At 49.5% G+C, this 22,250-nt stretch overlaps 1 protein-coding gene across 2 annotated transcripts in view; it reads right to left on the bottom strand.

The window, feature by feature from the left end:
- LARP1 (La ribonucleoprotein 1, translational regulator) overlaps positions 1 to 22,250 on the bottom strand; it is a 54,391-nt gene that overhangs the window by 16,317 nt on the left and 15,824 nt on the right. Inside the window, exons 2-8 of one of the 2 annotated variants that reach the window (XM_079916236.1) lie at positions 4,325 to 4,386; positions 4,000 to 4,065; positions 2,884 to 3,058; positions 1,829 to 1,957; positions 1,545 to 1,751; positions 1,285 to 1,447; positions 314 to 458 (exon numbers count right to left, since the gene is read on the bottom strand). In XM_079916236.1, coding sequence (XP_079772362.1) covers positions 314 to 458; positions 1,285 to 1,447; positions 1,545 to 1,751; positions 1,829 to 1,957; positions 2,884 to 3,058; positions 4,000 to 4,065; positions 4,325 to 4,386 — 947 coding nt within the window. The remainder of the gene's footprint in view (positions 1 to 313; positions 459 to 1,284; positions 1,448 to 1,544; positions 1,752 to 1,828; positions 1,958 to 2,883; positions 3,059 to 3,999; positions 4,066 to 4,324; positions 4,387 to 22,250) is intronic. The other variant, XM_079916237.1, reaches the window with a different exon arrangement.

Below are 22,250 nucleotides of genomic sequence, written 5' to 3'. Positions count from 1 at the left end.
GGCTGGGTAATGGGCTCATTATACCATTGTGTCTACTTTTGTAAATTTTCCATAATAAAGGGATGGGTGGGGGGAGGGGGAGAGAGAGAGAGAGAGAGAGAGAGAGAGAGAGAGAGAGAGAGAGAGAGAGAGAGAAGGGGGAGGGGAGGGGGAGGGGACGGGGAGGGAGAGAGAGGCTGGCCAAGCCTTGGAATCTTAGCGTAAGTAATGAGATGAGGACTCTTCCAGGGTTTTCTGCCTTGGCCCAAATTCCAGCTCCTTAAGTAAGGACCTTTCTTTCCTCTGCACCCCAGCCCCAGGGAGAGAGACATACCGCAAAAATGAGTGAAATGTCAGTGGTAAGGGCCTGTACTCGGTGGAAGGACGCAATAAGTGTGATGGGAAGGAAACCGTCAGCATCCATTTTCCGTCGCAGGAAGAAGTCTCGCTCTAAATTGTCCACGCTGAAGTAGTATTCACTAGGTGGAGGGGAGAAGAAGTATGATTGCTTCATCATTTGTGAATATGCCTTCCTTGTTCTGTACACTCCAGGAAGCTCACATAGCCTCTGACCAACCCTGTCCCTACTGTACTTACAGTCCTAAAGGCTGAAAAGAGATGATGTTATCCTTTCATGGCTCCCTAACCTTGGGTCAAACTTCTCTCTGCCCTTCAGCCTCTTTGTATGCCTGACAAGCTCCTCATCCTCCTTTAAAACCCAGTCCCAATACTGTTGGTCACTTTCTCTTCTGTTCCTGAGCCACTTATCACACTCTTCTGCAATGATCTACTTCCTTGTATGGCTCCCCCACTGGACTGAGAAACAACGTATTAGAGAGGTTAGGAGTTAAGGTTTTGCAAATCAGACAGAAATAGACTCAAATCTGCGCCTTGTCACTTACCAGTTAGGCAAGTGACTGGGCTTGTATGCTCATCAATAAAAAGGGGATAAAACCCAGCTCATAAAAATTAAATAGACAACCACAGGACTAAATAAGAGAATGCCTATAAGGCATGGAGCACTGAGCCTCACCAATAATGCTAGCGTTCTCAATGCTGCCGTTACAAATAAAGGGATAAAGTGGAGCAGAATCTAGACATTTTCTCTCCTTTTAAAAAAATTAACTAATTAATTTTTATAATGGTAGTACAGTTCTCTCAAGTTACCTTTTTCAGGTCCAGCCAGAGGCAGCAACTGCTGCTAGCACCAGAAGGGCCTGCACAGCCCTACTCTACCAGGCTACCATCCTCGGGCAGCCCCCAATCCTACCCATATCTCCAGGAGGAAGGCGCCTGTCCACTTACATCTGGCGTTTGATGTAGTCTTTAAGCAGCTCCTGGTCCACGCTGTAAAGCTCAGTGCTGCTGACATTGTCAAAGTAGTAGGTGATGTTGTTCATGTACTTGGGGGTGCGCGGCCCCTCTGCACCGTCAAACTTTCGGTAGCCGAACTGGTAGTCAAAATGGGCTGAGGGGGAAACGGGTGTCATGAGGGAGAGGATACCCCTGCCCGCCCCCCACCGCACTCCCTCGGACATCCCGGAGCCCAAAGGGGCCTCACGTACTTCGAGTGCCACCCCGGCCGCGTCCCCGGCCGCGACCACGCCCCCGTCCACGGCCACGGAAGGAAGCCCGCGCCCCACCAGCCCCATCACTCTTCACACTCGATGTCTCATCCTGGTCGTGCCAGGCAGGCTCCGATTTGGTCTCTGGTTGCCAGGCTGGGGTGGGGGGGGCCACGGGCACGGGCACGTAGGTGGCAGGCTCAGACCCTATGGGGAGAGGGGGCGCCGGGTCAGGCCTGAGGAGGAGCCCCATGCCCAGGCCCTCCGTAGTGGGAGGTGCATACCTTTGATCTCCCCGCGGTTGGCAGGTGTGTGTCGTGGCTCTGGCGGGCGAGTAGGGCGAGAGACCAGTTTCTCTCTGGGCACTTCAGGCTTCATGTCTATTTGCAACGGAACCCACTTGTGTTTGTTCCCTGGAGGACAGCATGGGTACAAGAAAGGCTTGAAGGAGAGGTCCCTCCTGGCCATCCCTACCCCCAACACTTCTGTCCCTGTCTGGGGTCTCAGGCCTAAATCACCATCTGGTGACCTTGGGCAGATTCCTTTCCCTCACTGGACCTCATTTTCATCTCTAAAATAAGAAGGTGGTGGACTTCACTGTGATGGACACTCTCGGTTGACTCCTAATATCAACTTCTCCACCGTCAAGAGAACCCCCTCTGGAACCAGACACATGGCAGCCCAGAATCAAGACTGCACCTTCAGGCTCCCTTAGACACGTGCCGAAATTCTACCCAGGGGAGCTGAGTGGAAGCAGTCAATTCCAGGGTGAGTCCCTAAAAGGCAGGGAGCTACTCCCCCCTTTCCCCATCCTGCTAGGTGGAGTGAGTCATCTGGAATGAGAAGAGCCAACACACAGCAAGACAAAGGAATCAAAGAGCTGCACCTGGCCTACTTCCACCCAGCTCTCAGGTGAGAGAAATAACCTTCCATCCTGGTCAGACCCCCTGTTCCTCTGGATATGTATGAGAGCAGCCAAACCTGTACTCTAGCCAGTTCAGCCAGAGCAATGGGAATTCCTGACTTTTAAATGAAATCTAACACGGGACAGCAATACATCAAGACACACAAAGAACACTCTGAGGCAGAGACCCCGCCCCCGTCTTCTGCACTGCTAGAGCCCCAGTGCTGAGGACAGGGCTTACCAAATGCTTGTTAAAGAAAAGGAACTGATGGACAGATAGTTGGAGTGAAGCTTGCTGACCCAGTGGCCTACACCCATCAGCCTCCCAAGGACGTCTTGCGGGGGCTCCTGAGGTTGCTCCAGCAGCCCTGGCGTTCCGACATTTCTTGGTTCTGCCCTACCACCTTCTCCCGAGTCCTGATCCAAGCCACTCACCTTTCTTCTTCTGCCCGCCTCGCTGGTAGTCCTCATCCCCGTTCTTCTCCTCCCCCGATTCATCTGATTTGGTTTTCGGGCTCTCCTTACTATCACTCCCCTCTCCTTTCTCCTGTTCCTTCATGTCTTTTTTGGGTGGCAGCTTGCGGGCAGGCTGAGACTTGTGGGACTGTGGCTGCAGCGCGAAGTAGAGGAACAGGGAGGTGATGTGAGTCTGAGAGCCTCTTGGGATGGGAAAGAAGGGAGCTCCCTGTCACTGGAAGAACGGGGTTGAGGAGCTGGAGCATGTGACAGCAGGTTGGGCTGCATGGATTCTAAGGTCCTACTTTCACACCTGAGATGCTTTCGCTGGCAAGAGTTGTCAAACAGGCAGGAGGTAGAGGACAACCTGTCTCTCCAGCTTCCTTAAGTCTAAATGACAGAGACAACCCCCAGGGCCGGGGCTGCGGCCTGCAACGGGCAATTGTTTTACTCCCTACAACAGGATCACATAGTTCAGGTCACCTGTGGGACGGAGGAGATGCTGGCCCCTGGTCTGTCCACACCAACCCTGCTGTGAACTAAAGGCCAGTGTGGCCAGAGCCAGTGAGGGACCTAGCTGTCAGCCCAGAACGAAAGTGCTGGGAAGGAGAGGACTGACCAGGAGTCCATCTTCTGCTAGGGCTCAGGAAAGCTACATAAGCTTCCCCATGACCTGTGGTGTGGAGGCGGGTACCTGGCCTAATGATCACCTACAGGCAATCCAAGTGTAGTGATGGAGATCACAGGCTTTGAAACAATACAACACACCTGACTTCTAATCCCCACTTGGCCATCAAGGGCTAGTAATTAACCGTCCCCAGCCTCAGTGGCCTCATCTGTAAAATGGGAATTACTGAAGGACCTATCTAGAAGTCACTGAGGGTTAGATGAAATGATGAAAAAACAGCACTTGGCAGTCCCTGACACACAGCAAGGGCGCAAAGAATGATTCTTAGCTATTTCAATGTTGCCCATATGGTACCAACCACTCCTCTTAAAAAAACAGAAAGGTAACAGCTGAGGCTCTGAAAGCTTGAGGCCAAATGTGAACATGTAGACAGAATTCAAACCTGCCCATCCCTCCCACAGACTCACCTGCACACTCTTGTGGGCTATCTCTCCAGGTGTTGGCCAGTTGATTGCATCTCCAAAGTCACCAACCTGCAAGGCACATTCTATGAGGGGTAACCCTGCCTCGACCATTCAGGCCCTCATCCAAAATACAGCTCCACTGAGAGATCAGAGGCCAAAATCAGTCTGTCCACGAGGACCATCCACAATGTAGAGACCCAGAAAAAGTGCCCCTCCTATTCAGAGAGAACCCAGAAGTACCTCGCAGTCCAGAAGCACTCACTACAACAGAAAAGAGGCTCCCACCTCCAGGAAGTCCCTGCTTGGGTTGCCAACTCCTACTTCTTACCTTGCTACCTTTGCGCTGTTTAGGAACTGCTGCCCTCACCACCCTGGCCGGAGCAGCATGTTCTGTGGGAACAAGAAGGGAGGGAGAGTTACGCAGAGCCCATGGGAGGGGCCCACAACCACCTCCTCAGCCTCATCACTACCCCACTCCACCAAACAACCTGCAGGCTCCCAAAGGAGGAAGACGCGGTGGGGACGGGAAGGACACATGCTCAAACACCTCTTTCTGAAGAAATCATGGCAAGTGCGATCATGGAAGCAGCAAGCAGCCGAAACCCCGAGAACTCAACTCGGAGGACCCTCACCGCTCTACACCCTCTTGTGAAAAAGGGAACTGAGTCCATGCCAGGGTTTGCTCTGTAATTCAGGGCTCCCGAATCGACCCAGATTCCATAAAGGGATCTGAAAGACCCTCTCTGGCTCTAACATTCTAGAAGTCTGTGTGTGAGCAGACTTAGGAAGGCAAGATACAAACCCTAAGTGGGCAATCCAAGGACCTCTTCTAAGCCCCACATGTCAGGGCCAGCCCTGTCCTCAGTGACCTGTGGTCAACAGAAGAGTGAGCCATTCAGAGAAGATGTGCCTGCCTTCCAAGTTTCTAAAGAAAAAGTGAGACCCCCATTTGACTCAATGGTTCCACCTTTAGGGATTTATCCTAATGATACAAATTAGACAAGTGTTTAGGGTTATGTGCAAAGATGCTGAAAGGGCTATTCATAATTTCAAAAAAACTGAAAACAATACATGTCCAATAGCAGGGAACTGGCTAAATAAAAGTTCAACAACGTTTAGAATGGTCATAAAAAGATAACGATCTCTACTGATATGAAAAGATAAACACAATAAATGAGAAAAGTTATAACCCTATTTTTGTAAAGTAAATAAAAAACGTATACGTACACATACACACAGTAGAAACTCTAGAAGGAGATATAACCGAGTATTACCAGGAGTTAAGTAGTATGTTTACAGTGATTTAATTTTGTTTGGGGTTCTCCAGTAGTTTCAACAAGGGCAGACCGGGATTTTTATTTTTTTATTTTTTTGGCTGCACTGCATAGCTGCAGGATCTTAGTTCCCCAGCCAGGGATCAAACCCACACCGCCTATAGTGGAAGTGCGGAGTCTTAACCACTGGACTGCCAGAGAAGTCCAGGGGCTTTTTAAAAAGAAAAAAAAAAAAAAAAATTTTTTTAAGGCAGTGGCTCTAATAGGTCTGACCCTTCCTACACCTACCCTTATTTTTCCAACTTGGCTCTGAAGACCAAGAGTTTCTGAACCCTTCCTCCCCCAGAGATCCACGGGAAAAGATACACATCCTGGGGCTCTGCTCACCCACTGCTCGCCCGTCACTTTGCCTCCATTGTTGGCCAGCCATGCCAGGGGTCAGGAGCTGCCCCCAGTCCCTGAGCAGAGAAATTTGTCCGGCTGGTCTCAGAAGGAACGTTCTATGCCTTGATCAGACGCGTGTACCCTTAACGAGCAGAGAGAGTCCTTTCCTGACTCCTAACTGTGAGGCCACTGCATTCTTGGCTTCTACCCCATACCGGAGCCACTGCCCCCTCGAGACACCCCATATGCCACAGGAGGGCTGGGGCTCTGTAACCCAATCCACAGCATCCCCCATTCCCAGTGCTGAGCAGTGGAGAACGAGAAAAGCCCTCTCAGTCCCAAGAGGATGAAGCCCTTAGGCCCAGAGAACTACTTACTCCACACTGATTTTCTTGCTAATTCTGGTTTGGCCCAGAGAAGGCTAATACCACCTAGTTCCCTGACTAGGACCAGCAGGGGCAGCCACGAGAAGATCACCTCCCTCAGCTACACACGAGCTGTGACAGCAGTCACTTCTGCAGGGACCCAGCCTCCACACCCCAACAGCACCGCCTGCATGCTACCAGAACGAGAGCATGCCCAAAGGCCTGCAACATCAACTTCATCAACACAAAGTTGGAAAAGAGGATCAGTCAGAGGGCCAGGTGTTCCTGAAAACTACTGGAAAAGGTTTAAGGCAAAGTTTTTCAGGTCACTGTCTATTTCCTCTAATAAAAACTCTTTCAAAATTGCGAGGCATCAGATCCTGTAATCACCCTGCCTGACATTCTGTTCACCAAGATCACAAAGGGACATGGTAAAGTACTAAAAGTTCAGTCTCCAATTAATGGGAGCGCTAAACTGCCACTGAAAGAGCCCACTGATTCCCTACTCCCCCACAATCCCAAGCTGACCAGGGGAACGTGACAACACGGGGGTTAGGGGCACACACCCCCGACATAGTCGAAAAATCCAATCACACATCATGTGGTGCTTTTACTGTTGAAAAAAACCACATATAAGTGGACCCACATAGTTCAAACCTGTGTTGCTCAAAGGTCAACTATATTTTCTATACTGCTTGTTCCAGAAAGATCCTAAAGCTTATCTTTTGGAAAAAAAGCTACCTAGAAGGGCCAGATCTAGGAGGTCTAAGGAGCGGGAAACTAGGGGAGGTTTAGGGGGAGAAAGCACGTGGGTGAGTCAAACTCATCGGGTTGTGGTAAAAAGAACTGGTAAGAGAGGAAAAGCTGGAAATGAAACAGGGATGAGCGTAGGTGAAGTGAGATGGGGCCGGGTAAGATGGGAGAAGGCCTTGCAGGATGGGGCTGGCCAGAGGGAACTACTAGATTTCAGGCCTTAGTGCCAGGAGAATAGGCGAAGGCCAAATATTTATTGTGGGGCTGGCATCATCTCCTAGAGATGAGTCAAGTATCTAAAAAGACTGAATTTACCCTGATTGCAAAGAACTTCTACCTTGGGGAACAAGGTAATTTGTAGGGGCTTAGGGGCTACATTACTGGAGTTCATACCCACCTGCTGCCATATACCTGGCCATTAGGTCAACCCCCTCGGAGGAGTCCAACCAGATCCTAGGCAAAGTGCCCTGGCTCTGCGCTCTCACTGCGTTGTGTTAGGTGCCCGGTTACTTATCCACCATGCAGCCCACCCCACCCCTTAAGAGCAAGTACCAGGGTGCTTTCATAGCAGTGATCCCAGAGTCTAGCTCAGGACCTAGCAACACGGCTGACGTTTGTTTAACGAACGGAGAGTTCACACACCCATCTCCTCTAGGATTTCACACTAGAGAAGAAAAGAAGCTTTGCTTTCCAAGTGCTTGTTCCTGAGTCTATGGCCTTAACCCTCAGCTGGAGCCTTCCCCCCGGCAGAGAAACAAGTATCCTAGGCACTGCTGGATCCCAGGGGAACCCACGTCCCAGCTCTGCCTTGACTCCAGAGGCAACTGATCACCTGAAATCAGTCTTGGGTCCTAGTCCAGACTCCAATACTCACCAGTTGTATAGCCTTGGAGATACTACATACCACCCCCTTCCTGGGGCTTCCCTCACCTTCCTCAACTGAACAAAGGAAATTCACACCTAGAGGTAGAGGGAAGAAAAGGTAAGATCTCAACCAATGAGACTTCTCATGAAAGCAGAAGAGATGCTAGCAACAAGCCGTGGTCATAGTATTAACGGAGTGAGCACTTACTAGATGCCATGCACTGTTCTGATGCTGAGTTAGTTTCTCTAATTGGTCTCATTTTCCAAATGAGAAAACCAAGGTACATGGTGGAAAGGTTATTTACCAAGATCACAGCTAGCAAGCAACAGAACAGGATCTGAAGCTAAGCAATCAGACTCTAAAGCCTGTGCTCTCAGCCACTTGGAGGACGGTCCAAATTACCTCCTCATCGTGGCCAGCAGGGCAGGCCCTCAATGGCTGGGCTGCAGGATATCATTCTACACACTGGAGAAAACCAAGGCCCACTGCAGGGAAACCTAAAAGGTCATAGAGCAAGACAAGCGACACTCCTAGGATTGCACACTGGCAACCTGACAATCCCCTCTCCTGCACCCAGAGAGAGGCAAGGGAAATTGCCACCAAGCAGGCCCGGAGGAAGCCCCACATGTGGCACCCCCCAGTCCCGTGAGGAGAGAGGCGTTCAGGCCTGCTTCCCAGTCCCTCCACCTCAGCATCTGCCCCAGTGAGGATGGGGGTCGGGGGCGGGGGTAAGCATCCAGCTGACATGGATTCTGCCCCCACCACTGCCTGAACTACAGCCCAGGACCCTCACTGTGGAAGGCAGAGACACCATTTAAGGGCAGGGAGTGAGGCCAGTAGGAGTCTAGATTACATCACCCACCTGTGCCCGTCCCTCCCAGGCCAGCCTGGGGACAGAGTAAGAAAAGCCTGATGTATTTTCAGCTGTCATCCAGCCTGGGGGTGTGGTGGAGTCACAGAGGAGGAGGCTGGGGACCCGGTCTTTTCATCCCATCCTCACTGATCCCAACGCCACCCCCACCCCGGCAGGAACACTCTTCTACAGAATAAAAAAAAAAAAATGCTGTGTTAACCATCCTCACCCTCTTCACTGATTCCTACCGCTGCCACCACCTCTCAGAAGCCTCTCTCTATCCAGCCTTCCCACCCCAAGTTCCCCCAGACCTGCAGGTGAAACACGGGAGGGGGCTGAAGGATGCCCTTATAGAAAGAACTGGACAGAGAGAAGAAACCTTCGGAAGGTCCGCTCACCTTGAGGCTCCGCTCAAAGGAAGCTTCTGAAGAGTCTGCGTCCCTCGGCCTGGGAGGAGGGGCAGGGGCAGCGGGCTCTGGTCACATGATACCACCTGGCCCAGCCCAGCTCAGGCTCAGGCCCCAGTCAACTATCTATAGCCTGCAGTGACTCTCCCTGCCCCAGACACGGACTCTGCTGTCCTGGGGTGGCTGTGGTCACTCCCACTACTGGTACCAGTCCCTGAAGTCCTACCCCAAAGCTAATTAACTAATCGTCATCACAGCTGAAATATATCAGCAGGCAGTGAAGCCTCTGGCCTCCAAGCACCAGCTCCCTAACGCAGCCTTTCCGAAGAGCACATTTGGTTCTAGTTAGAACGGTAATCGTAATCACCACCTTTTACTGGGTAGTGGCTAGGTGCCAAAAACTAGTTTAACTTGCTATGTGTAATTTCACATAATTGTTTCAGAAAGACATTCCAGTTGTTCGGAAAATGAAATTGACGGAAGAGACTTGCCCAGGGTCACACAGTATGTATTCTGTGTGACACACAGATCTCAGCATAAATTCTTCTCAAGGCCTTCCCTAATTGCCCAACTAGCAGCTCTGGATCAAGTTCTAATTCAGTCTATCATGTGGGATCTTCAGAGTACTCATTAGCCCCTGAAATGGTTGCACTTTTGTGCATCTCAACCCCACTAGACTAATCAATTGCTGAGTCCATATACTATCCACGCAAAATGCCAAAGTACTTCACATGCAGTAGCTCATTTATTTTTCACAACCACGCTAGGAGCTAGGAGGCAGGTAAGATGATGAAGACTCCCAGTTTACAGCTGAGGAAAATTGAGGCTCAGAGAGCCCACCTGCCTAGTAGGTAGCAGAGATGGATTGAAACCCAGGTACAGCCTGACTCCACCTTGGGCTTCACCAGCCGGCAACGTGCTGGATGTGTGGACGATGACTGGGAGTTCCACAAGGGTAGGGATCTTTTCTGCGTTTCTCATTGGCCGCTGGAACTCAAGACTGCAGCCTGTACATGGCTGGCCCACAGTAAATATTTGCTGAATTAAGAAATCTACATCGGCATGGGTGCTTCCTGAAGGACTTTCCAGAGCGTTCTTTTCTGGGAAAAGAGGTTAATTACCCCTTTGCATTATGTCTGAACAGCACAGCTCTGCAGCCTGGCAACTGCAACCCCTCTGGAGTCTAGACCTATGCCCTGTTCTCCTTCAAGTTGGAATCAGTGTGCTTCAACCCAAACACCAGACGTCAGCTGTGGAAAACAGAACAGAGAGTGTGCAGCAAACAAAACAGCACAGGAACTCCCCAGAGGTCCCAGACGTAAGCCGCCAGGCCCCAGGCTACACCATAAATCACAAGGCTGGCTGGCTGGTTGGCTGGCATGGCAAGCTGGGAAGCACAGACACCAGCTAAGAGGGCAGCACCCACTCAAGAGCAGTCACAATGCCACCCATGAACACAAGCTTATGTTGCCAGAGCTTCCGAGTTTTCAAGAAAGGTAGAAAAATAAATTTGATATGGAAGGGAAATTTTCTGCTTTCTAAATATTGTTAATGAATTCACATTAAAAAACAAAACCCGGGCTTCCCTGGTGGTGCAATGGTTGAGAGTCCGCCTGCCGATGCAGGGGACACGGGTTCGTGCCACGGTCCGGGAGGATCCCACATGCCGCGGAGCGGCTGGGCCCGTGAGCCATGGCCGCTGAGCCTGCACGTCCCGAGCCTGTGCTCCGCAACGGGAGAGGCCACAACAGTGAGAGGCCCGCGTACCACAAAAGAAAACAAAAAAACACCCAAAACCTTCTTCAAGCCATATCCAGCTTGTGGGCTCCTGCATGCTCTCCTAAGCGCTGCCTGAGGAGCAGGTTAATCACCCAGCAGCTGGGCCCTGGATTTCAGAGCCAATCTTCAGGCAGGCTGCAATGCTCTGCTGCCCCACTGACTCCACTGTCCTTCTGTGGGAGGCTGCTGACATCAAAGCTGGTTTTCCCTTGTCCCTGTGGTCACCCACCACACCTTAGGTAATGCAAACTCATTTTTACCGTCCTAAGTCTAAGGCATTCTCTGCTGCACGAGGCTTCTGAATCTCCAAGAAATTACTGTGGATTATCCCTGTTATTGGAGTGAAGAGGCTGGAAGGGACCTGAGAACTCATGCCATTGTACAGATAGGAAAACTGAGGCCCAGGAGGGACCAGGCTGTGCCCAAAGTGACCAGTGAATTGTTGTGGAGCTGACAGTGAACATCGAGTTTCTGCCTAGTGATCCCGAGCTTTTCCCACAGGTCAGGAAGCCAATTTTCTCACTCAACAAAATATGCCCTGTGCACAACTACACGCACTCACAGGATGGAGAGCAGGGCCTCAGGGACCCAAGCATTCCAGGCACCACTCCCCACAACTACTGATGGTGCCTATAATAGAGTCCCAGAAAGTCCCCGTTTTTAAGAACGGCTTCTCACATGGAGCTGGGATACATAACAGAAAAGGAGGGGCGCTCTGGTTGAAGTGGATCTGCAAGCGGGGCCCCACTTCCACCAGCGACTTAACTTCTTTGCACTTCTCCAGGGAAGGCTCTTGGCTCCATCTGGAAGACGTGGGGCAGGCAGGCTCTAGAGGTCCTAACCAGCCATCTATCTAGTGTGACAGGTTGGGTACCCTCACTAACCCTCAGTTTCCTGCTCTCTCAAATGGCTGGGTCCTAACAGCTCCAGCCCTGCAGGCTGGGGACACTCGGTAACAGGGAAAACTCCAGCAGAAATGGGAGAGACTTGCCAAGTGTCCCAGAAGCACATGGGGAATTGGAGTTCTTGGGTAAAGACTAGTTCCCCCAATCCAGTTCAGCCAGATTGGCCCTGCTCCCCAAAAGCCGCTGATTTGTCCCTGCTGCTGAGTTTGGGCAAGCCTTGGAGGCCCCTTCAGTGCTACTTATTATACTCCAACTGGGTAAGAAAAGAGCCCTGGGACGCCATGGACATGGAGACAGGCTGCCCCACCAGCAGACTCCCCGCCCTTGCTCACTGGTGCCCTATTTCACTCCCTCCCCCTTCAGCAAATGTAGAGGGGATGTGACCCCTACACTACTACCCCCCCTCCCCGCCCCACCCCACCCCAATTAGGCTGTTGGGCTAAGAGGCAGGACAGAGCAGCTGTTAACAGCATAGACTCTGGAGTCCACATGAGAATGCTCTAACAACCAGCTGCCATCAAACGAGTAACTCATAAGGCCAGGGGAGATGGTCTTATCTGACCAACTCCTCATGCAGCTTGTAACTCGATAGGCATTAACAGGGCCACAGAGGAATGAAAGCCAAGCAAGCAGGTTCATCAGGAGGCAGAAAGGCACCCTGCATGGAAGATCCTAGAGTAAGACTTAACCTCTCATTTTCTGAAACTATGATAGGGGTTCAGGGTGACTGCTAGGTAACAGGATTGTTTAAGAGCTTAAATATGGGCAGAGTTAAACAGAAAACTACCATAAATGCATTACAGTTATTTTTTTAAATCTCTTTGAATCAATTCTTGAATCTGTCTGGTGCTTTAAAAAAATTTTTAAGAAGGATTACAGTTGCCAGATTTAGCGAATTTCAGATAAACAACACTAATTTTTTAGATTATGTCCCACGTAATATTTGGGACACCTTATACTAAAAAAAATATTTGCTGCTTACCTGAAAATCAAATTTAACTGGGCATGGTGTATTTTTAATTGCTCAATCTGGCCACAGTAGGAAGGAAGGACCATTGCCCCATGTTCCATGACAGTGAGTCAGTGTCCAGAGCACGGGGCTAGGAGCCGGGAGACTGACGCCAGTCCTGGTGCCAGCACTACAGCCCTCGCTATTGGAGCTTGGAAGAATTCCCCTCTGGGTGCCTTCAGTTTCTCTACTCAGAGGTCTGTTCTTGGGGTGTGGGGATCTGGTCATCTTCAGTCCTAACGCCCTTTAATTCTACCCTCACACTCACTGATCACCCTAACCCCAACCTTAGATGAAACCAGCTTTCCAGGGGTACAAGCTACCTCTGAAACTACTGCTACAAAGGACTTGGGCCCTAAGATTTCAGGATGCAAAAAAATTATCTATCTTCTGAGAAGCTTGTCAAAATGCAGATTCCTGGGTCCCACCCTCCAGAGATTCTTGCTCAGGAATGGTGGAGCCAGGAATCTGCTTAGTAATTCTAAGGGTGGTTTTCTCTGGACACACTTGCAGTTATCTTGATAGACCAAATGCGTTTCACCTGCTAATTTTGATAGGGGTTACTCAGAACCACACCACCGCATTTAGTATTTTTTAATTTTTTTATGGAAGCACAGTTGATTTACAATATTGTGTTAGTTTTAGGTTATAGCAAAGTGATTCAGTTATATATATATATTTCAGATTATTTTTCATTATAGGTTATTACAAGAAACTGAATATAGTGCCCTGTGCTATACTATACAGGAAATCCTTGTTGCTTATCTATTTTATGTGTAGTATTGTGCATCGGTTGATTTTATACTCCTTCTTCATCCCTCCCCTTCCCCCAAGCTTGTTTTCTATATCTGTGAGTCTGTTTCTGTTTTGTAAATAAGTTCATTTGTATTATTTTTTAGATTCCACGTATAAGTGGTATCATGTAATATTTGTCTTTCTCTGTCTAACTAACGCCACTTTAGTATGATAATCTCTAGGTCCATCCATGTTGCTGCAAAATGCAGTATTTCTTCTTTGTTTAATGGCTGAGTAATATTCCATTGTATATATATCCCACATCTTCTTTATCCATTCATCTGTGGATGGACACTTCGGTTGTTTCCATGTCTTGGCTGTTGTAAATGGTGCTGCTATGAACACTGGGGTGCATGTATCTTTTCGAATTATAGTTTTGTCTATATACCCAGGAGTGGGATTGCTGGATCATATGGTAGCTCTGTTTTTAGTTTTTTAAGGAACCTCCATCCAGTTTACATTCCCACCAACAGTGTAGGAGGGTTCCTTTTTCTCCATACCCTCTCTAGCATTTATTTGTAGACTTTCTGATGACGGTCATTCTAACCCGTGTGAGGTGATACCTCACTGTGGTTATGATTTGCATTTCTCTAATAGTAAGTGACATTGAGCATCTTTTCATGTGCTTATTGGCCATCTGTATGTCTTCTTTGGAGAAATGCCTATCTAGGTCTTGTGCCCATTTTTTTGACTGGGTTGTTTCTTTTTTGATATTGAGCTGTATGAGCTGTTTGTATATTTTAGAAATTAACTCCTTGTCAGTTGCATTGTTTGCTAATATGTTCTCCCATTCCATAGGCTGTCTTTTCATTTTATGATTTCTTCTGCTGTGCAAAAAGCTTTTAAGTTTGATTAGGTTCCATTTGTTTATTTTTGCTTTATTTCTTTTGCCTTGGTAAACTGATCTACCCAATTAGTATTTTAAAATCAGGGCTGTGCTTCTTAAGAACTGGTAGTGGGTACATGGGTCCTTGTTTCAATGTTTCCCTCTTTTACATTTTTGTATTAAATAATACTTTCTTGAAAAGAAAACTAAATTGCAGAACTATTCTGGTGGAAATGGAACCCAAGCCCCCTTCCCACTCTACGTCCCATTCAGCTGGAGTCCCTGAGCAGAAGGCTGTTATGAAAACCCCTCAACTCACGCCTGTGGAAACTGGGACCAGTAAGCTAGCAGACTGGCAACACCACTTCCACAATCTAAGAACACCAGAGGAGGTGGGGGTGGGTGACCTTGGTTAAATGCAGATTCCTGCCTTCTCCCAAGCTCCAGAAAGCAGTTTGCCAAGAGGGCAGAGCATGAGCATCTGCATTTTTTAACAAGTTTCCTGTGCAAGGCTGGTGCCAATTAATGTTTGAGAACTGAGCTGCCAATGAGTGAGACTGGCGGTAAGGGACCCCCTGGTCTCCAAGCCCCAGTCCAGGGTCTCATATTTATGGACAGGGAGTGTAGACAGGAATTAACCGGCTCACAAGAGCAGGAAGGGAGCGTGCTTTAATTACACACACAGACAGCAGCCTGAGGAGGGATGTATGAGGAACTCACCACCACCCAATCTCCAGCATCAAGGACAAAGATTGGTCAGGCCAAGAAGCCACAAGCAGAGTGTCTGACAGACGTGAGCTCACAAAAAAATCAGCGTGGGCTGAGCTCGAGGTTGAGTTTTACAGTGAGCTCCCGACTATGGCTGTGCCAGAAGAATGAAGGCTTGAAGGGACCTGTCTGCCTCTTCCTTACAACCAAACAGCTTCCACTCTTCCCCCACACATCGCTGTTTGCGCACCCAAGGCCCTGAGGTCTGGATCTGTTAAATAATAATGGCTACCACTTACTAAGCATTTACCTCAGGCCTCCTGCTGCAGGCCTTTTGTGCATTTTCTAAACCTCGCAGGGGCAGAGCTATCCCAGTTTTAGAGGAGACCCAGATGCTAGGTGGCTAGCCAAAGGTCACACAGTGAGAAGGTAGCTGACCCCAAGGACCTGAAAGTTCAGGCTACCCTAGGCCTCTCAGCACTGCAGGAGACGACACTAGGTTCTTGAGGTCCCAAAGGGCTCCAGCTCAAGCTGACCCTACCATGGACTGAGGCCATCAGCACCAGAATCCACTTCTCTGAGCCTATTAGCTCACCTGCCAGGCGAGGACAATGCCACTCAGCATAGGGGACAGGAGCAAAGCACAGCCAGGAATCCAAGCACTATTAATTGCGAAGGCAACGCTCTAGGGTGGTCTGCAACCCAAAGGCCTGGGCTCTGGCTGCAACAAGCCCAGGAGAATTTTGCCCCCTCCAGCAGATCAGAAAGGAGAGGATGAAAGAAACTGCAGAACCCCCATCGGACAAAGGACAGACAGGAGGGAGAAAGGGGTGTAGAAAAGCAGAGATTTTGTGTAGGCTCTGCACCAGGGCACAGGGGAGAGCTGAGGAGAGCATAAACCAGCCATTCAGATAAATTACCCTTCCTTATCGTTGGTGACCAGGGCTAATCAGCTCGTAAGGTCTACCTCAACCATCACTGCATCTAAATCTCACAATTTCAGTTTGAGGTAGGAAGGGTGGAAATGGTTCTCCCCATATTACATAATAAGACAGAACTGAGACACAGTGAGCTTCCTGGCATGTCCCAAGAATATCAACTTGTTTTTGAAGATGCCAGCCCTAGGCTCCTGCCACTCTTATCATGAAACGTCACCACTGACATGAGGGATTTTGTGTGTCAGGCACTGGGGAAGTAATGGTAAACAAGACAGTCCCTATTCTCTGAGGGCTCAGTTTATATAAAGTCTTAATCTTAACTCCACCTGTAATTGGTTGATCTCAACTGCCTGGGATGCTGTACTGAGGATCCTCAGTAAACAGGCTCAGGAAAAGCCTGTGATCAATTAGCCATGTCTTTTGTGGGCATGAGAAGGGACAGCAGTCACAAACGTATTTATAATTCCAGTTTGGTAACAACTGAAAAATGCTCTTCATCCCAACAACCATTTAGCCCATACTATGTATTATGAATACAAAAATGGGTAAGACTGCCAAGGGTCCAGCCCATGAAACTAATGACTGACATGAGAGCTGACATGGGTGCTGGTGGATTCAATGTACTTTCCCTCCAGGGGAAAGTACCACTCTGTCCTCACCCCCAGGTAAGACCTGCAACCCTTAGGCCTGGCCTCTCCCAGAGAGGTTAAGGCAAGGCTCAGGAAGAACAAACTGCAGAAACACAAGTGAGAATTATGGAATGGGCGCCTCTGTGGAAAGCTCACCTGGCTGCTACTTCCCCAAGGTCAGCCCGGATCACCCCACTTCACTACCAGCAGCAGGGCAGTGCAATGGTTAAGAAAGAGCCTGGGCTCCAGAGTCCCGGTTCTGCCAATCCTACCTCAGCGACTCTGGATTTCTGTAAATGGGAACAGAGTTTCTAACCTACTGGGATTCTGCAGATTAAATGAGTTGATATTTGTAAAGCACTTGGGGAAGCACACAGGAAGTACTCATTACTCGTTAGCTATTATTTGGAAGTTTATACATATCGCTGATTAAGGCCTTTGACAAATTTTTCCACCCCATCTCACTCATTGGTGAACCTGTTAGTTACTTGATCCTGGCTGTTTGAGTGTTCCTCACCCCTCCTAGAACCATGCTTTACACTCTTTATGTTCTATCTTGAAGAGCTCAGCAGTAAGGTAGAGTGGAAAGGGGCAGGTGCTGCTGTTACTGGGAAATTGAGAGCATTTCTGAGCAATACCTCCTCCATTTGGGCAGGCCTTCCCCGGCCTGCTCAGGGTGTGTCAACTGCTGGCCCAGTGTAGGGCAGGGAAGAGAGCTGAAAGCTTGTGTCTGGAGGAACAGGAGTCACAGCATCTGCACTGGGTCACCTTGGGGCACGTGCTGCCAGACCTAGTCCTCTTCTAATCTTCACTCCTACAGCACCAACCATTTGAAGGGCCTCCTATTTCTCTATCCTTGAAGAAACAAGGCTGAAGGAAGAGAGAACTAGCATGGGCATCCTGACTCCTTTGGTGCCACCCGGGAGACGTTGGCTAACAGATGACATCAGCTTTCTGCAAAATGAGAAGCGACCAGATGGCTTCCAAAAGTCTCTTTGGACTCTGGCCTTCCTCAACTCTAGGATCTGCAAAAAGCTGCCACCTCAGAGTGGCAATGGCAGTGACGATGCAAGCCAGGGGCTGGGACAGGGAAGACCTGGAATGGCAGAGACCATCCCAGAGCAACTGCAAGCCCAGCCACAGCCAATGGAGAACTTTAGCAGCCAGCCTCTCCATTCCCAGCCAGGAGTCTGGCATCCCCAGGCTGCCACGGCCCTCACACTCCTTTCCCCAAGAGAACCTCCCGCTCAGTAGACAAACTGCTATCCCCACAGCTCCTTGATCAAGTCAAGTATCTTTCTAAACAAATGATTATGCAGCTACTACTGAGCCCTTCAGTATGATCTGTCACTGTGCTAAGTGCCTCCTTTGCAATATCTTAATAGAAAGACTGATGCTTGGGATTTCCCTGGTAGTCAAGACTCTGCCTTCCAATGAAGGGGGTGCAGGTTCGAGCCCTGGTCAGGGAACTAAGATCCCACATGCCTCAGAGATAAAAAACCAAAACATAAAACAGAAGCAATATTGTAATAAATTCAATAAAGACTTTAAAAACTCCCACATGCCGCGGAGCAACTAAGCCTGTGCGCCACAACTACTGAGCCTGTGCTCTAGAGCCCGTGAGCCACAACTCCTGAACCCATGTGCCACAACTACTGAAGCCCGCGCGCCTAAAGCCCATGCTCCACAACAAGGGAAGCCACCGCCTACGCACCTCAACGAAGAGTAGCCCCCCGGCCGCCCAGCTCACTGCAACCAGAGAAAGCCCATGCGCAGCAACGAAGACCCAACACAGCCAAAAATAAATAAATAAAATAAATTTTTTAAAAGGTCCACATCAAAAAAAAAAAGTAAGAAAGGAAGACTGATGCTTATCATCTTTTTACTCTCCTTAATTTCTTCCATATTAGTTGTGCTTTAAAGGGGTGGGGGTTGGGGAGGGGGACTGGCTCTGCCAGTTTTTAACTCTGACCCTGGGCAGTCCCTTAATCTCCATGAGCCTATGGAGAAGGAATTTCTCCATAAAAGGGGGCGGATTACCACCCACCTCAAGGGTACTGTGAGATAAGAAGTGTTCTGTAAAGTCTAAAGGGCTATCCCAAAGGCAGTACCAACCCTTGGAATCTAAGGACTTGATGAGTAAGACTAGACCCCAGGAGTAATCAAAGGATGGCGGCTTAGAACCCTCAGCTCTGGCAGGCCACCTTGGGCCGTGTCCCGCCTTAGGGCAATAGAGCTTCCAGGAGTATAAACCAGCTGCCTCCAAGGTACCTGAAACAAGCCCCTCCCAGCCTGTGGAGACTTGGCTCAGGGCTGCTGGATGCTACAGTGATGGGGGAAAAAGGCTGGATTCCCTGGATCCACCCAGTCTTCAAAACCTCAGTCATCAGGAATCTGATTACCTTACCTGAGGCCCAATCCAAGGTCTGCTGCTCAACCTCCTATGAGGGGGCAGGGGGTGGCCAGCAGCAGGCTAGTGATTTGCCTAGAATGCAGCCCCATTCTACAGGCTGAAAAACTGAGGCAAAGATTTGGGTGTGGGGGAAGAAGGAAAAAAATGACACCAGGCTCCTACAAACCTCAGACCTGCTAAGAAATGAGGTTCTTGCCACAAAAGCCGCCTGGTGTGAAGCATGTGTCCCTGCACTAGGGGGACAGCACTGTTTGACAAACTAATCAATTATTGAGAGATTTCTAAGTCCTGACCTCACCCAGTCCAACCCACGTTCCTTTCTGCACTCACTCTGGCCCTGCTGGTCTTTTTCCCATTGCTGGCCAGCTTCCACTAGGGATGTGCTGTGGCCTTTGGGGGTATCCCAGGGCAAACCCAAGTGGAGGGCTCTTCCCACCCCTCCCGGGCTTCCCCTTTGTACTTTGGCTAGTCGCAAACCCAAGCAGTAAGCTCTTGGAAACCAGCCGAGAGTGATGGAAAGAGCACTGAACTGGGCATCGGAGGGCCTGTATTTTAAACAATGCACCCCTGTACAACAGCCTCGGTCAGTAGCTTCCCCTGCGTGGGCCTGCTTCCCTCAGCAAAAGGGTGGTATGCATGCACATGTGCACAGGGTACGTGTGAATTCTGGCCGGGCTCAGTGGTCTCAGATCAACTCCAGGTGCCTGCAGGAGCAGGGGCCTCGGGTAGAGAGTGGGTGTGCGCGTCTGCCAGGCAGCAATGTAGTACTGGTCAGCTCCTTAACCTTTCTCACCAGGAAAATGTAACCTTCCTTTACCAAGGCTGCTTTGAGGGTTATAAGCAACTTTGAAAGCCTATGTTTTTAAGTGGGGGAAAAAATTTGGCTCACAAAATATCATGATCCCATTTTTTTTAAAGGTGTGTGTATATATACAAAATATACATATGTGTGTGTCTGTGTGTGTGTGTGACTCACAAAGAAAAATCTAGAAATGTGCTGTCCAATACAGCAGTCGCTAGCCACATGTGGATACTGAACACATGTAACGTGGCTAGTCTGAATTGAGAAGTACTTTAAGTGTAGAAGACATACCAGATTTCAAAGACTTAGTAGAATCAGTAATTTTTTATACTGACTATATGCTGAAATGATAATATTGTGATTATCCTAATATTGTGATATTATTTAAGTTGATTTCACCTGTCTTTACTTTTTAAAAATGTGGTTACCAGAAAAGTTTTAACTGTATACACGGCTTGCATTGTATTTCTATTAGGCAGCACTGATCTAAAAGGATATGGTTGCTCAGTAGTATTTCTGGTGGCTGGTGGAACAGATTATGAAGGGATTTGTTTTCTCTTCGCTAAAACACATTTGGACGTTTTTTCTACAATGAACTGATGCTGCTTGAATAAGGTGAAAAGATTTCCCCTTCGAAAGAAGTTAAAAGACCGAACACAAGGACTTCCCTGGTGGGTCCAGTGGTTAAGAATCCGCCTTCCAATGCAAGGGACGCAGGTTTGATCCCTGGTCAGGGAACTAAGATCCCACATGCCGCAGGGCAACTAAGCCCGCGCACTGCAACTACTGAGCCCACGCGCTGCAATGAAGAGCCCTAGTGCTGCAACTAAGACCCAACGCAGCCAAAAAGTAAGTAAATAAATAAGACCCAACACATAATCGTATTTTCCATCCGCTTTGACAACCCAGAGCCAGAGAACCTCCCAATGCCAGTAGAGAGCAGCCCCCACCCCTCCCACTGGTCCAGAGGCCATGCCCGAGAAACCACAAGGTCAGCAGGGCTCTTTCCAGCAGGCTGCACGTGGCCTGACAGAGCTGAAGAGGAACATCTCTGAGGGAAGTGGGGCCAGGGCTCCCCAGCAGGATCAGAAGTTCCTGGGCCTGGCTCACACTCACTGAGGGTGGCCAGGGCAGGCAGAGCTGGGACCTCCAGGCTGGGCCACTGGGGCCCACACAGATTCCTGCTGTCTGAAGATTGTGTGGGTCCTCTCTCCCCAAGAAAGTTTTTCAGGTGAGATACGTATACTTCTGTGGTCTGGGAGAATGCAAAGCCAGACGGTAAGTCAGTCTGCCGTGAGCTGGAATCCCAGCTGCTAACAAACCACTATGCAGCCTTGAGCAAATTACTGAACCTCTCTGAACTCCTGTTTTCTGGTCTGTAAAATGAGGATCATGACTGTAGCAGCTGGATCCCACAGGGATGTGAAAATGAACCAAGATCATGAACAAAATGTGTGTGATGGCTCAGAAGTTAGTTAATCACGGGAGACGTGGAAGCTCTCAGGCAGTCTGGCATGGCTCCCTGGGCCATCTGTCTTCAACAAGGCAAGCTACCCATGAGGCAGGTTCTAGAACACCTGGCTAAGCCCAGGGACAAGATAAAGGCACATCAGCAATGGATGAGCAATGCACTCATGAGCATGGGATCCAATCCCTTCATACAAGTCGTGAGAAATGAATGTCCAGCCAGGAGAAATGTGAGAGCGGGGCTGAAATCAGAACATGGATCTCCAGACTTCCAGCTCTGGCAGCTTGCTCTGACCCCACCCTGAAGTTCTTACCTGAAAGTTTCCAATAAGAAGTCAGGAATGGAAAACTGTGACCAAGAGAGCCCATGTCGGGCTCATTCCCTATCTCCAGGCCTCCCTGTGCCTGATGCCATGCTGTTCACCCACACGCTCCCTCCACCTCCACCCCGGAGCATGGAACCTGGGAGAGGCCAGGGGAAGCAGAGAAAACACTCATACTCCTCCGGGCTCTGGGGCTAAGAGACCCAGATCCAGGGGAAATATACCTGCCTGCCTCAGGCCACCCTTCTGATTAATGGACACAATACAACTGATCTGACTTCTGGACAGTACGAGAAGAGAGGAGCAAGTAAGAAATAGCAATCACAAAACGCCCTCTTTTAAGTGGCCTAGTCTGGAGGAGGGGGGACAGGACAGGACACTAAGTTAGTTGGATGGCCCAAGTCACTACGCCATCGTCTGTTCCTTTCCATATCTTTCCTGGATGCCTGCCGAAGTCTCCGAGGCGCCTCCCTGCAACTAGCCGGGCCTCTTCCCGCCCCGACCCCAGTCCACTCTCCACAGAATGGACAAACCCTAAAGCAGAAGCCGGATCATGTCACCTCCTTCCCTGCTTTTAGAACAGCAGCCAAACTCCCTAAGCTGGCCTCCAAAAGCCTCCGTGTCAGTTGCTTGGAGAACTCTAAATTCATCACCACCTGGTACCTGCTGTTCCTCCAGGCTAGAGTGCTCATCAGCAGGCTCCTTACCGACCCCACCTGGCTCACCCTTAGAGGTATTCCCCGACACCCTGATTGAAGC

The sequence above is a fragment of the Stenella coeruleoalba genome, assembly GCF_951394435.1.
Source record: "Stenella coeruleoalba genome assembly, chromosome: 3".
Lineage (NCBI taxonomy): Eukaryota > Metazoa > Chordata > Mammalia > Artiodactyla > Delphinidae > Stenella > Stenella coeruleoalba.
Note: the sequence above shows the minus strand (reverse complement) of the source record. Positions and strands in the feature narration are given on the sequence as shown.